General features: G+C 41.7%; 1 protein-coding gene across 1 annotated transcript in view; it reads right to left on the reverse strand.

Annotated features, from left to right (window-relative positions):
• LOC115781267 (metabotropic glutamate receptor 8-like) overlaps positions 1–15,896 on the reverse strand; it is a 290,231-nt gene that overhangs the window by 219,825 nt on the left and 54,510 nt on the right. The window contains exon 2 of the mRNA XM_030730834.1: positions 13,048–13,264. Coding sequence (XP_030586694.1) covers positions 13,048–13,264 — 217 coding nt within the window. The remainder of the gene's footprint in view (positions 1–13,047; positions 13,265–15,896) is intronic.

Genomic DNA, 15,896 nt, shown 5'->3' on the forward strand with positions numbered 1-15,896 from the left:
AGCTTTGACTCCTTCAAAGAGTTCAGGTTGTTTTTGTCCAACATTTGCTGCATTCTGATGTTTTACACCACGGGTTCTGCACTGACGCTGAAGTTTGTTGTAGAGTTTATTCAGTTTTGGAGTTCATGTTTTTCTTTATGTTTCTCCTTGTTGATGTTCATGTGTTTCCTTAATATTACACATATTAAACACGTAATGCTGCTATTTTGTGAACAGTTGGTTGTTGAATGCAATTTTTTAAACGGTATCTTTTGGTGAGTTATTATTACACAAGTGTCACTCTTGCACCTGACAAAGTATGAAAAACGAAAACTAAACTAAAACTAAGCATAAACCAAATATAAAAATTAATGCTCTGAAATCTAACAAAAACTTTATATATATATATATATATATATATATATATATATATATATATATATATATATGTATATATATATATATATATATATATATATATATATATATATATATATATATATATATATATATACAGTGCCTTGCGAAAGTATTCAGCCCCCTTGAACTTTTCAACCTTTTGCCACATTTCAGGCTTCAAACATAAAGATATAAAATTTTAATTTTTTGTGAAGAATCAACAGCAAGTGGGACACAATCGTGACGTGGAATGAAATTTATTAGATGTGTCAAACTTTTTTAACAAATAAAAAACTGAAAAGTGGGGCGTGCAATATTATTCGGCCCCTTTACTTTCAGTGCAGCAAACTCACTCCAGAAGTTCAGTGAGGATCTCTGAATGATCCAATGTTGTCCCAAATGACTGATGATGATAAATAGAATCCACCTGTGTGTAATCAAGTCTCCATATAAATGCACCTGCTCTGTGATAGTCTCAGGGTTCTGTTCAAAGCCCAGAGAGCATCATGAAGACCAAGGAACACACCAGGCAGGTCCGAGATACTGTTGTGGAGAAGTTCAAAGCCGGATTTGGATACAAAAAGATTTCCCAAGCTTTAAACATCTCAAGGAGCACTGTGCAAGCAATCATATTGAAATGGAAGGAGTATCAGACCACTGCAAATCTACCAAGACCCGGCCGTCCCTCTAAACTTTCATCTCAAACAAGGAGAAGACTGATCAGAGATGCAGGCAAGAGGCCCATGATCACTCTGGATGAACTGCAGAGATCTACAGCTGAGGTGGGAGAGTCTGTCCATAGGACAACAATCAGTCGTACACTGCACAAATCTGGCCTTTATGGAAGAGTGGCAAGAAGAAAGCCATTTCTCAAAGATATCAATAAAAAGTCTCATTTAAAGTTTGCCACAAGCCACCTGGGAGACACACCAAACATGTAGAAGAAGGTGCTCTGGTCAGATGAAACCAAAATCGAACTGTTTGGCCACAATGCAAAACGGTATGTTTGGCGTAAAAGCAACACAGCTCATCACCCTGAACACACCATCCCCACTGTCAAACATGGTGGTGGTAGCATCATGGTTTGGGCCTGCTTTTCATCAGCAGGGACAGGGAAGATGGTCAAAATTGATGGGAAGATGGATGGGGCCAAATACAGGACCATTCTGGAAGAAAACCTGTTGGAGTCTGCAAGAGACCTGAGACTGAGGCGGAGATTTATCTTCCAACAAGACAATGATCCAAAACATAAAGCCAAATCTACAATGGAATGGTTCACAAATAAACGTATCCAGGTGTTGGAATGGCCAAGTCAAAGTCCAGACCTGAATCCAATCAAGAATCTGTGGAAAGAGCTGAAGACTGCTGTTCACAAACGCTTTCCATCCAACCTCACTGAGCTCGAGCTGTTTTGCAAGGAAGAATGGGCAAGAATTTCAGTCTCTGGATGTGCAAAACTGATAGAGACATACCCCAAGCGACTTGCAGCTGTAATTGCAACAAAAGGTGGCGCTACAAAGTATTAACGCAAGGGGGCCGAATAATATTGCATGCCCCACTTTTCAGTTTTTTATTTGTTGAAAAAAGTTTGACACATCCAATAAATTTCATTCCACTTCACGATTGTGTCCCACTTGTTGATTCTTCACAAAAAATTAAAATTTTATATCTTTATGTTTGAAGCCTGAAACATGGCAAAAAGTTCAAGGGGGCCGAATACTTTTGCAAGGCACTGTATATATAGATATATCACATAGTTGGACTTCCGGACCTTGGCCTTGGCCTCATGAAATTTTGTCTGACTGGACCTCTTTAAATTTTATTTGAATACCCCTGCTATAGATTGAGGGAACAGAATGACTCCTAGCACGACTTTGTTCTACTCCCTCTCGGCCTTCTTGCTCCCACCTTAAAGCCTCATCCCTGACAGCATACAAGTCATAGTCAGGGTGTTGCCGGACTATTCTTTTGAGCTCTCGGCTCAAATTCCCATCCCCCACACATTCTACAAACTGATCCCGTAACAGCTGAGCTGCATCGGGAACGTCCCCCTCTAGGCAACTTTGAATCATTTTATCCATTAAGGAAAATAAAGCATGGGAAAATTCCCTCAGTGACTCTCCTTCCTGCTGCCTTCTCGCATAAAAAGCTTCTTTAATAGCAATTAAAGACATAGGACAGCTGTACTGATTAAGGAGGATGTCAAATATATGATTGGGATTCTCCCTTACTGCCAATGGCTTATATATAATTTCCTCCCAAGCGTCACCTATCCAATGATCATAAATGTAATGTGCCTGGTCAGCCGGAGCAAGTCGACGCATTCGCATGAAAGATTTTATTTCCTCCACCCAGCTCTGAACACTAAGTTCCCTAGTCCCACTAAACAAAGGGCACAGCCGTTCTCTAGGGATATACACCAACCTCTCTGAGGGGGGGGACCTCCATGCGAAGAATGCACGAGGTTCAAACAGGAAATACCAGCTGGCGCTTTGCCTTAAAAAAACAAATAAAACCAATTAAGAAAAGTAAATACACAGAAAATCTCACAATAAAAAAACAATTCTGAATGCACACCTAGGGGCAAGATCCTGCCCGACAAAGCCAATTTGTGACCCAGGTCAGGTGAGAGGCCCAACCTACCACACACTCTAAAAGGAACTGCCGTAGGCGTGCATTCAGTTAGATACAAATAAAACTTTATTTACAATATTGAGAAACACACAAGTCTCCCGGGTAGACTTTGATTTTAAAAAAAACAAACATTAAAAACATCTACAGATCAATAAGATAAAAAATAAAATAAAAAAATAATTAAAAACTTAATAAAACCCACGGCTGCTTCAGTCACCAGCCGTCCTGTCATAAAAGGAAAGTTAACAACAATTACGCTGGAGGAGGTACAATAAACCCTACAGTTGGTGCGGACACTGATACACAAGCAAAACCATAGGTTAACATAAACCCACATGCAAACAGGGTTCACTCCCACTATCCTACTTCACCGCTACGCATGCACAAGAGGCGGCTGAACAAACAATGAGAAAGGATTATGAAAAAAAGGGTCTCGCACCAATTTCCCCTCGCTCCTCTGCGTATCCCCAAAAGATAAAAAAAATAAAAATAAAATAATAAAAACAGAAATCAACACGATGCTCATCCACACAGTCTGCAGGAGCATCATAAAAAAAACAGAGGCAATAAAACACTGGTGGGACAACGCCAGGCAAGGCAAAACAACAGCGTAGTATTCTATTAAAATAAAAAGGGGAGACAAGGCAGGACACAAGGGGGGTTAAAACAGTACACCATGGAGGGGATACCTTTTCGACCTTAGCACACCAGCAGTGTTTATCTGTACCTGTCTCCAATTTTAGAATCCACCCCACTGGGAATGAAACGGGTTCGCGCCGCTCGCCACAACGTCACCTGATGTATGAGATTCACTCTCTCTTCCTACAACCAGAACACATACTTTAGCACTAACTCCACTCTAGCCAAAGTAGTAGCGAAACTCTCCACTGCCTACCTTTAAACACAAGGGGAATGAACTTCACCTTAGGTTACTAGGGAAAGTAAAGGTAACCCGCTGCACATGTCAGGGGTGAATCGCTCCGATGTATGCCAGCATTCCAGACATTTCACCACAGACGCCATGATGATCGGCACCTGGGGAGGGCCCCGCCCACAGAGGGTGGGCACTAGCCTCAGGTCACACCCATTACATTAGTGAAAGTGTTGTGGGACACTGGTGCCCAGTCTTGCATCATTAATGAACAATGGCGTCAAGAACATTTACCTCACACAGTGATAAGGCCGATTACAGAGCTTCTAGAGGAGAATACGCTCAAGATTATGGCAGCTAACGACACACCGATACCTTATGTTGGCTGGATTGAGGTCAGCTTCAAGGTGGAGAGTGATCAGAACACACTACAAGTTCCAATACTTGTATCCAGTGACCCAACTGTTGCTAGCGACCCCATAATCGGTTACAATGTCATTGAAGCTGTGGTAAGCCAAAAGAAGATAAAGACAAAAGAAGAGAGGAAACAGCTGGCTTACAAAGTAAGCAAAGCATTCTCTATCACTGTGAGAAATGCTCAAAATGTGGTCAAGTTAATACAGAGTGGGTCAGCTCCAGACACTGTTGTGGCCTGCACTGGAAGGAAAAGAGTGCCTTTGCTAGTGAACTGAGTCTCCACCATCTTTGTCAGAGCATATGTAAATGGACGGGCACGAGGTCAGGATATGCTGTTCACACCAGACATGCACAACCTCTCACCTGAAGGCATCGTTATAAGTGAGGTGCTGGTGCATATCCCTCAGAAGAAAGTGGCATACATTCCGGTCCCCATTACCAAAACCACAGACAACACCCTCTTTTTGGATCAACACAAAATCATTGGGCACTTAGAGACAGTAACAACAGCATATTCAGCCGGCCTCCAGCCTAAAACAGATGAACATGATACCTCAAGCAAAGTACAACCAGGGGTCGCCAAAGCAAAGGGGACAAAAGAATGGGACCCACCAGTTGACCTTAGCCACCTGTCTGAGGCCCAACAGGAAGCGGCTAAGAAAATGTTGAGAGAGGAATGTGAAGCCTTTGCATATGATGGTAATGATGACACCAGCCCAGTACAAAAGACTTACATGTCCATCCCTAGACCCCTCCACAAGGAAGTGAAAGAACACCTACAGGACTTGTTGAATTGGGGCTGAATAACATCTTCACGGTCCCCTTGTTCATCACCAGTGGTATGTGTCTGCAAGAATGATACGCCTACGCCTACGCTATAAGGAACACGGTGTGAAACTGACGCCAAAGAAATGTGAAATGTTCAAACGGAAAGTAAGGTTCATGGGAAAAATGGTGACTGGAGAAGGTTACACAATGGACAATGGCACAATGGCTCTGAAGCCGATGACACCCACAACGGTGGGGGCCTACACCAGATACTAGGTTTCCTGTCCTACCACCACTCCTCCATCCCAATTTTGCCTGCATTGCCAAGCGATTGTACAACCTCCTCACCCCACCCAAGTCTGAGCAACGTAACCCAGAACTACAGCCAGAAAAGCAAAAGAAACCGAAAAAGACAAAGAGAGGTCACTTGCCCTCTAACGCACCAATACAGTGGATGACAGAACACCAAGAGGTCCTGAATCTACCGATCTACCTCTCCATATCCGCACAGCTCAGACGATACACACATTTAAATCTCTATTAAAAACACATTTCTTTTCCTTGGCATTTGGCTGCAGTGCTACCTCCTTTTAGATGATTGTTTTATGGTATTTTTATGGTACTTGTTTTAAACGTTTTAATTTTTAATTTTCTTATGTTATTTATTGTTCTTAATGTTTTTATTTATTTATTTTTATTTTATTATTTTATTTATTTATTTATATATTTTTATTTTTATTTAGTATAGTCCTTGGGGTTACAGATCTTGTACAGCACTTTGGTCAACATCGTTGTTTTAAATGTGCTTTATAAATAAACTTGACTTGACTTGACTTGACTGAATCAGGTGATCAAGGCCCTTACCAAACCCCCAATTCTTGGGTACCCTGACTTTGACCAGCCCTTTGCACTACACTGTGATGCCTCACAGGATGGGTTGGGAGCAGTCCTGTACCAGCGACAGCTTGGCAAGATGAGGGTGATAGCATATGGCTCCTGCAGTCTCAGCCCTGCAGAGAAAAGGTATCATTCTGGGAAGCTGGAGTTTTTGGCGTTGAAGTGGGCCATCTGTGAGCATTTCCACAGTTACCTGTACCATGCCCCGTCATTTGTGGTTTATACAGACAATAACTCATTCGCGTATGTATGCACAACTGCAAAGCTCAATGCAGCAGGACACAGGTGGGTGGCAGAGCTGGCCGATTACAACTTCGTCATACGCTACCAGCCTGGAAAGAACAACAGGGATTCAGATGGATTGTCTTGGCTGCCACTTGGCATGGAGGAGTACATGCACAGCTGTACGATAGAGGTCAGTAGAGAGATTGTTAACCTGTTAACTGGCAACGGCCCGCCCGCCCGACCCAAAATCCCAAACCACAGTTGTATAGCCAATAAAATTCCTGACATGTGGGTATACAGCGCAATGGGGTGTGTTTTCACATGAATGAATAAACTTTCTGCGTAGTCAGTGTGTCCTCCGTGCATGAAACTGAGCAGGAAGTAAGAGTGTGTGAGCCGTCGTGCGTAAACAGTGTTTACAATACTTTTTCTCGCCAGTGGATTGTCAGATGCATCAAAAACAGACTATATTTATTCAACGAAGTGACTAAATGACTTATGAGAGTGGATTATTATTTATTAGAGGATTTCATCGCTGATTCGACCGGTTTTATCACTGCAAAATCCAGCAAACGAACAGCTGTACTCTGAAGGCGATTCAACTTTTTATTCTCAGCTCGTCCTCGTATTATATGCCATTTAGATATAAATATGTATGTAATGGTGAGCATGACATGCACCATTACACAGAAAATATCACCGTACACTGTTGTTACACCACTTAGATTGTGTGTGTGCTTTGCATATGGAAATTTACAAGAGCAGCGTTGGGGGCAGGGAAGGTTGTTATAGGTCTTGATAAGGCTTTCACGGGGGTCTGTATTACGTTTATTACGGCAGGATGAGGAGGACAAAGGCTCAGAGCTTTTTTTGACCAGTAAGTGTCTAAAGTTTTACAAAAAGCTTTATGTTTTGTGGTGGGCTTTGTGTATGTTTTGCTTGTGGGGGTGGGGGTATTTTTGGGAGGGGGTTGTAAGTTGTGTATCAGAGAAGGACTATTGGGAGGATTGTGTTTTTTTAATTTCATGTGAATATATAGTGTTTACATGTAACTTACTGTAACTTTTGATTAATATACATTTATTTTGGGTGTGTGAAGGAATCACTGAAAATAGACTGGGGTTTTTTTGTGAATGAAGGCCTAACATTTTCCTTCTTTTACAAATTACGTTAAAAACGCCTGAAAAAGCATACCCAAATTAAATCAATGAGTAGGGTAACGCTTTCTTTTAAGGCCCGCCCTTAGGCCATAACTATCCAGTAAGTAAATTTTAGTTATGTGGAATTACGCCGTAATTATTTTTAATTACGCTGTAGTAAAACTAATTATGGCGGAATTAAAAATAATTACGGATGTGGAACATTTTGTGAGCAAGGTATGCAACTGTCTAAAGAGGAAGAAACCAAGTACGCAAACCTGTGCGCCCTTGAATACAATCCAGACCACCTACCCATTCGAGCTGGTCTTGATAGACTTTCTCCATCTGGACAAATGCAAACATGGCTACAAATATGTATTACTGGTCATGAATCACTTCACAAGATTTGCACAAGCCTACGCTACAAAGAACAAATCGGCAAAGACTCTGGCTGATAAGCTTTTCAACGATTTTGCTCTGAAGTTTGGTTTCCCCAGCAAACTACACCATGATATGGGAGGAGAGTTCGAGAATCGACTGATGGCTCAACTGAAAGAGTTATCTGGTGTCCGGAGCTTGCACACAATGCCATATCATCCTCAAGGAAACGGACAGGTGGAGAGATTCAATCAAACTCTGCTGGCCATGTTACACTCCCTGGAGGAAGAGGAAAAGAAAGACCGGAAGGAATTATTGGCAAAAGTCGTCCATGCCTACAACTGCACAAAGCATGAGAGCACAGGCTATTCACCTTATTTTCTCATGTTTGGACGGTCCCCACTCTTGCTGATTGACCTGCTGTTCAACATTGAAAGAGGAGATGCTCGAGAAAGTTATGAGAACTATCTGAACAGTTGGAAAAAAAGGATGTAGGAAGCCTACCAGATCGCTGCCAGAACTGCAGATAAAGGAGCAGCTCGAGATCTCTTCCTAGCAGCCGAGCTGCTAGGAAGTGATCTCCAACCTGGTGACTGGGTCCTCCTCCGGAACGTAACGACTAGAGGAGGTACAGGAAAGATTCAATCCTACTGGGAGGATCAAGTCTTCAGTGAAGGAAAGGAAAGGGGATGACAGCCCAGCAGGGCTGGACTGGGACACAAAATCGGCCCTGGCGTTTTTGGCTTAGACCGGCCCACAACTATGTCTTAGAAGCATTTGACACTGTCTTACTCTTATTCAATGTGGGCATACCTTTTGCTAATAATACTTTTATACTTTTTTTTTTAAACTTACTTTAGTAATGCTTAAATTGCAAAGTTTTTATGTATCATTTAGCTTTTTAAAAATCTGTTATTTCACTTGTTTGAGTGCTTTTAAAAACATATTTAACCAGCACAGAGGCTACAGATTCAAACTACTATGCAGCCTTTCAACAGACCTTTAACCTAAATATCTAAAATGCTATGATGTAGCCTAAAATGGACACTTGCTGCTCATCCAACACTTCTCGGCCTTCACCGTTTGCTATTTTATCAGATAAAGGTGGCGCGGCTTACAGATTTGGGGAAGTATGCAAATGTAAATAAATATTGATATTAATCAATCACCATTTCTCATCACACTGCTGCTGTCTTGACCTACAGCAGAGCTGACCCAAGCCTTGAAGGGGTCCTAAGCAAGATTTGATTTGGGGCCCTCTTCATATCACTTCATTGTCTCCTGAATTTAATCGTTATTAATGCTGGAGGGTTAAAGTTGATTATTAATTTTTTGTTTTTTTAGGATATATTACAGTTTCAACCTTTTCAATTCAATTTTTCAATTCAGTTCCATTTTATTTATACAGCGCCAACTCACAACAAACAGCCGCCTCAAGACACTTTATACTGTAAGGTAAAGACCCCACAATAATTACAGAGAAAACCCAACAGTCATCCTAATCTTAAAAATAGAGAGGGTGTCTGTCTCCTGAATCCAAGCTGGAAGCTGGGTCCACAGAAGAGGGGCCTGAAAGCTGAAGGCTCTGCCTCCCATTCTACTCTTAAGTATCCTCGGAACCACAAGTAAGCCAGCAGTCTGAGAGTGAAGTGCTCTATTGGAGTGATACGGGACTATGAACCAATGAAAAGAAGCCAATATGGGAGAAATCTGCTCTCTCTTTCTAGTCCCTGTCAGTACTCTAGCTGCAGCATTTTGGATCAGGTGAAGGCTTTTCAGGGAGCTTTTAGGACAGCCTGATAATATCAAAATGCAATAGTCCAACCTAGAAGTAATAGATGTATGAATCAGCTTTTTGGCATCAGTCTGAGACAGAAATGAGTAGCCTACTCATTAAATTAGTGTTGTTACAAGTACACAAATCTGGACAGTTAGAATAGTCTCTTCTTTCTTTTAGGAAATTGGCATTTGTAAAAAGTTAAAGCAAACCAAAACTGTGGGCGAGCTTGGGAGCCCCCTGGTGGTCAGGGGGCCCTATGCAGCTGCATATGTTGCCTATGCCTCGGGCTGGCTCTGCCTACAGCCTGCTGTTGCTGGAGCATTGCTGGTACATAAGGATGTGGAGGCTACAGCAGCGAACATGTCTGTGATCTTTCCACATTTTGTAGCATCTACAGAGACAATCTTAAATTTCTTCACATGTAACTTCTCCGCACCCCCTTTCTGCCACTTTTTCCATATTGCCTCTCCTTTAACACACGCGCTCAACACTGAAACTACTAGCGGGCGTAGTTTCAGTGCTCTGCACCATGCAGAGAAAGGGTGGGGCCGCTTTCATCCTATATCCTGATTGGTTCCGTCCACTGTCTATATTGAAGATGGGCCAATGGGCCGCCCCCTCTAAATTGAGGGCCGGTATCTTAGAAAAAACAGGGAAGAAAAAAATCCAACAGCATCGGCCCCTGAGGACTGTCGGCCCACCGGGCAAATGCCCGGTACACCCGATTGCCAGTCCAGCCCTGCAGCCCAGTTTATTGGATCAGCCCAGAGAATGGTGTTGGCAGTTGTTCCCAGGAATCTGCTCCTGCCATGTGACTACTTGCCCATTGAACAGCCACCAGAACAGACTTAACAGCAGCAGAGGACTGTACAGAGACCGTCAAGAGTAAGGAGAACATCTAACAACATCCAGCAGCAGCAACCAGCATCCGACAGCAGCTCAGATGACGACGAGCACGTCTACCAGTGGCATCTCAGATGGGGTAGAGGGAGGCATCAGAGCCCAGCTCCACTGAATCCTGAGGCAGAACCTTTCCAGCCTCAGCAGGATTCACCAGCTAGTGAAGAGGATTTGTGACTACAGAGCAAAGAGGATTTGCCACTACAGAGTGAAGACGTTGCTGATGTATCCCAGTAACACGAATTGGACCCAGCCAACATCGTGGTTCCTGAGGGTGGTGAGTGTGGAACAGTACTGACTCAAACAGGGAGGTCACAACCACATAGGCTCAGGCAGCCACCTGTCGTACTGAGTTACGAGAGGCTAGGGCAGCCATCATTGATCACAAGACACTGTGAAGTAATAGAGACTCAGTATAGAGAGCACAGACACATATGGAGACCATGGTAGAACATTAGTTATAATGTCAGGAGACATTAAAAATTGTGGGGGAGAACGTAGATGAAGTGTCTGTTCGACAGAGGGCGCTGTGGGCACAAGGACACTGATGGGATTAGCAGAACAAGATGTTCTGTAGCCAGTGTCAGTGTAAGATATGCAATTAACACAGGTGCTGAACTGTTGTGTCCTGTTCTGTTTCACAGAAAATAAAACAGAAAACAATTAAGCGTGTTACCCAGAGAATAGACCACTGTCATTCTTAAAGGTGCAACAATCACACGACCAGCTAAAGCTGCTAGAGCAGAAAAAAAATGATTTCTTATCAGTCCACAAGACCTTTAAATAAACAGACAAACATGAAAACAAAGGGCATTTTAGCCATCATTTCAGTACATTTTAGTTACTTTTGTAAACACAAAATACAGTCGCAGTTAATCGTTTTCAGGTGGTACGAGTGGGTCACCTCACCTCATCCTCCCTCACCCTCAACACTGGATCCCCCCAAGGCTGTGTGCTCAGCCCTCTGCTGTACTCACTGTACACCCATGACTGCGAGGCCACGTCAGAGTCCAACGTCATCATCAAGTTTGCTGACGACACTGCTGTTGTGGGACTAATCTCTCACAATGAGGAGACAGCCTACAGGAGAGAGGTCTCCCGCCTGGAGAACTGGTGCCAGGAGAACCACCTCCTGCTCAACGTCAGCAAAACAAAGGAACTGATCGTGGTCTTCAGCAGGAAGCAGCAGAGGGACTACCATCCACTTGTCATCAGTGGTGCTGAGGTGGAAAGAGTGGACACCTTCAAATACCTGGGAGTGACCATCTCACAGGACCTGTCCTGGACTCATCACATAAACATCACTGTGAAGAAGGCCAGACAGCGTCTCTACCTCCTCAGGCGGCTGAGAGACTTCAAGCTCCCACTCAAGGTGCTCAGGAACTTTTACACCTGCACCATCGAGAGCATCATGCGTGGGAGCATCACCACCTGGATGGGAAACTGCACCAAGCAGGACTTCATGGCCCTAAAAAGGGTGGTTCGTTCAGCTGAACGGACCATCAGAACCACCCTCCCCAACCTGCAGGACATTTACACCAAGCAGTGCAGGCTGAGGGCCATGAAGATCCTAAAACAGCCCAGCCACCCTGGACACTCTCTCTTCTCCCTGCTCCCATCAGGCCGGCGCTACCGCTGCCTGAGGACTAAGACTGAAAGGTTGAAGAAGAGTTTTTACCCACAAGCCATCCGTCTGCTCAACTCTGAGCCCTAACTGGACCATTATTGCACAGTGTAAATATTATAATTTAAAAAGTGTGTATAGTGTATAGTATATAGAGTATAGTGTATAGTGTGAATTACTTTTTTTTAATTTTTATTCTTCTTATTTATATGTGTGTGTATATAAGGTTGCAGGTACAAAATACATTTCACTGTGCATTGTACTGTGTATAACTGTGCATGTGACAAATAAACACTATCTTATCTTATCTTTTTTTCCTTTTAATTACTGCTTTTATTTATTTCAGTTGATGAACATTTTTTTTTGAAGCCTTGAAACTATGTATTTGAGTCTTCTGACTTTATATCCAGCTGGAGCTGGAGCATTATATATGCAGTTTCTGTTACTAATCATGGGATAGATCATTGTTGAGAGTGAAATAAACTTATGGAAAGTGTAAAGACAAGCTAGTTTAAACTGAGAGCAGTGTAAGCTCATTTTTTTGAATATGTCATAACCCATCATCATTCAGAGTCTGATAGAGCCACTCAGAGCCTCTGATTCATTTCAACAGTCAATGAACTTGAATTCAACAACCACATACATACAAAATGATAATCTCCAACATACATGTGACTGCTGATTAATTTGAACGTGTCTCTTATAATCTAATTAATGTCAGGGCTTGTCTCGGTATGATAAGATATTAATCAGAGCTGGGCCTGATTACCCCACAGTGACCAGCCATGGAGAAATATGTCAGCTTCTGGTGTAATTAGATCAAGAATCAATTTCAAGACCTCTTCTGTTCTTTCATCAACATAGTACAGCAAACTGATCAAGCAGCAGCTTCAGATCAGTAGCTATTGGTCCCATTTCACTCCACAGATTTTATCAAGTCAAGCTGTAATTAATCATGCTTGATTTCCAAAGAATAACAAAGTGTCAGATATCACTTTATGTTCAGTTAACTATATATCTGTTTGAGGTTTCCTACCCAACTCTCTGGAGATCTGGATGAAAGCCTCAACACCGCTCTCGCCATAACTTCCCTCAGAGGCCAGTGTGGACACATAGTTCCAGCCCATTGCTGTCACGATGTCTAGCATGGCTTGAGCCTGATAGGAGTCTGGAGGAACCACACGGGAGAAGAAGTCATAGCGTGTATTGTCACTGAGCTCTGGAGCTGTTGAGGCGTAGCTGATCTGAGGAATCTGTGGAGAAACCACATGGTTAAAACCACTTTACCACAGGTAAAGAAGCTTAGTCTAAGACTGTTGGCTTATTGCAGCTTTCCATTAAATCCATCATAAGAAACACAGAATTGCACTACAAAAATCCAAATAATACAATAAACAATATCCTATAATTGTAATAGTATAATAATAATATTTAATAATGTACTATAAATTTATGATACCATAAAATGAACCAAAGGCAAAAAATTAAGCTTCTCATAAGTGTTTTCTTTTTTTTTTTTGTAAAATATCATCAAAGGATCTGTATCAGTGTTGTTTGTTCAGACATTTTCTTAACCATATTTCTAATTAGGGTACCTAAATTTACAATATTGGATTACACAGTGTGGAATAAATTTAATTACAATAGATGTCTGTAAGTGCTTTAACTAAGTTTAAGGATAGGATTCCTCCACTATTATCTTCACCAATGTCATGTGCCACCACAGTGCAGAGCAGCTAGCTTAACTCTACTCCCACAGAGGTTGACTGAATGGTTACGTGTGGTTCCTAGGGTATTTAAAAGTAGAATGGGAGACAGAGCTTTCAGCTTTCAGGCTCCTCTTCTCTGGAACCAGCTCCCAGTTTAGATTCAGGAGACGGACACCCTCTCTAATTTAAGATAAGACTCAGAACTTTCCTTTTTGATCAAGCTTATAGTTCGGACTGGATCAGGTGACCCTGAACCATTCCTTACTTATGCTGCAATAGGCCTAGGCTGCTGTGGGTCCAATGATGCACTAAGTGTTTCTTCTTTACTCACCTCTTGTCACTCTATATGTTTATACACCATTTTGCATAGAATCATTACTTATTATTAATCTCTGGCACTCTTTCACAGTGTGTCTTTTGTCCTGTCTCCCTCCCCTCACCCCCAAACACCCGTGGGAGATGGCTGCCCTTCCCTGAGCCAGGTTCTGCCAGAGGTGTCTTTCTATTAAAAGGGAGTTTTTCCTTCTCATTGTTAACAAGTGCTTGCTCATAGGGAATCGTTTGATTGTTGGGGTTTGCCGTACATTATCACAGGTTCTTTTCCTTACAAGATAAAGTACCTTGAGGTGACTGTTTATTGTGATTTGGCACTATATAAATAACTTGAACTTGACTTGAATTGAATATTTCAGCTGAAACTGTATGATAAGCAGTATACAGTGCACCATAAGGCTACCAAAAAATACAAGCATCTAGTCATGCTTACATCTAAAATAGTGAATGATTTGTCATCCACGCCACATAGAACAGTGCCTAATGGACCAGCATGTTCCTTTTACCATGCCGTGCCATATGCACTGTTGTCTGTGTTGAAAATCTAGTATTTGTTGCTTGTTATATCATAATTATTGTGGCTCATTGTGGCTCAGCAAGCAAATATTAAATTACTGCCAATTCTAGTCTTGGCTTCAGCTTCATGATTAACAAACAGCCACATAAGAAATCATATTTGACAGGAGTGAAACTATTCCTTTATGCGTATGGATAAACAGAATCATTACAATACTTATCATCTGGGTATCACAAGCAGATTATAATTTTTTTTTAATTATATGGATGAAGTCATACAAACCCAACTATGAACTAAAAATATAAGGAAGATGAAAGTAATGTTTTTTACTGAGACTGTTAAATATTGTCCATATCCACTTCCAAACATCCGACTGCTTATTTGTTGAGATTTAAACAAACTGAGTTAGCAAGCTCTACTGTGTAAATTAGAGGTGTGGATCAGGCCATAGATCCTGTGGCAGGCAGGCCAACAGGCCCAGTGGGGCTGGAAAATCATTCTTTAGAGAAAGATAGAAAAGCTGGTTGATTTCACTTCAGTCACAGGCCGGCATGTTTGACAGAGCGCCAATGGACACCTCGTCAGGATTCACAGAGGAGAAGGAAGCGGGAGGAAGATGGATAGCTCTGGGCCTGACAGCAATACAAATGTCACTCAGACTGACTTGCTCAGTGACAGTTGACAAATTAAACCCTGTACTGTAAATGCAAACCTGTCTGAGAGCTGACACTATCAGAGCACTGCAGCTTTAACACTTCAGAGAGAGACTGAAATTTATTTCCTACAGAACTTGATATGAAGAACAGGTTTGAGGTTCTGCTCATATGAAAAACAAAATAAAAAAATAAATAAATGTTAGTTATTTTTATTTATGTTACATTAGTCAAAGAAGCCACCCAATATAAGTTATGAGAAATTATAATTGGTATTTCTTTTATGACTTATATAAGTCATGAACAAATGCAACACATTTTTTAAATTTATTTTCCAGATTGGGTAATATTGTCAGGTATTCAGAAACTCTGAAAAGCAACCTCTCAGGTTAAGGACAGAGGAAGTCTATTCAAAACACAATCCATTCCACATCATGTAATCCTTCTGACCTTGGGAAATGAAATATTTTGTATGTAAGTTGTGCAGAAAAATCATACATTTCAAATCAAGAGTGGCACACATCAACACATAAAAGAAAAATATGCAAAAAGATTTTGAGGCTCCAATGATGCAAGATTTAAAATATCCAAGTCAATAGAAATCAAGGAAAGTGACTGTTATTAGTTAAACATCAAGTCCTTTCCATATTTTCCTTTTAATGGTTTAATTATG

This window comes from Archocentrus centrarchus, chromosome 6, assembly GCF_007364275.1.
Source record: "Archocentrus centrarchus isolate MPI-CPG fArcCen1 chromosome 6, fArcCen1, whole genome shotgun sequence".
Classification (NCBI taxonomy): Eukaryota; Metazoa; Chordata; class Actinopteri; order Cichliformes; family Cichlidae; genus Archocentrus; species Archocentrus centrarchus.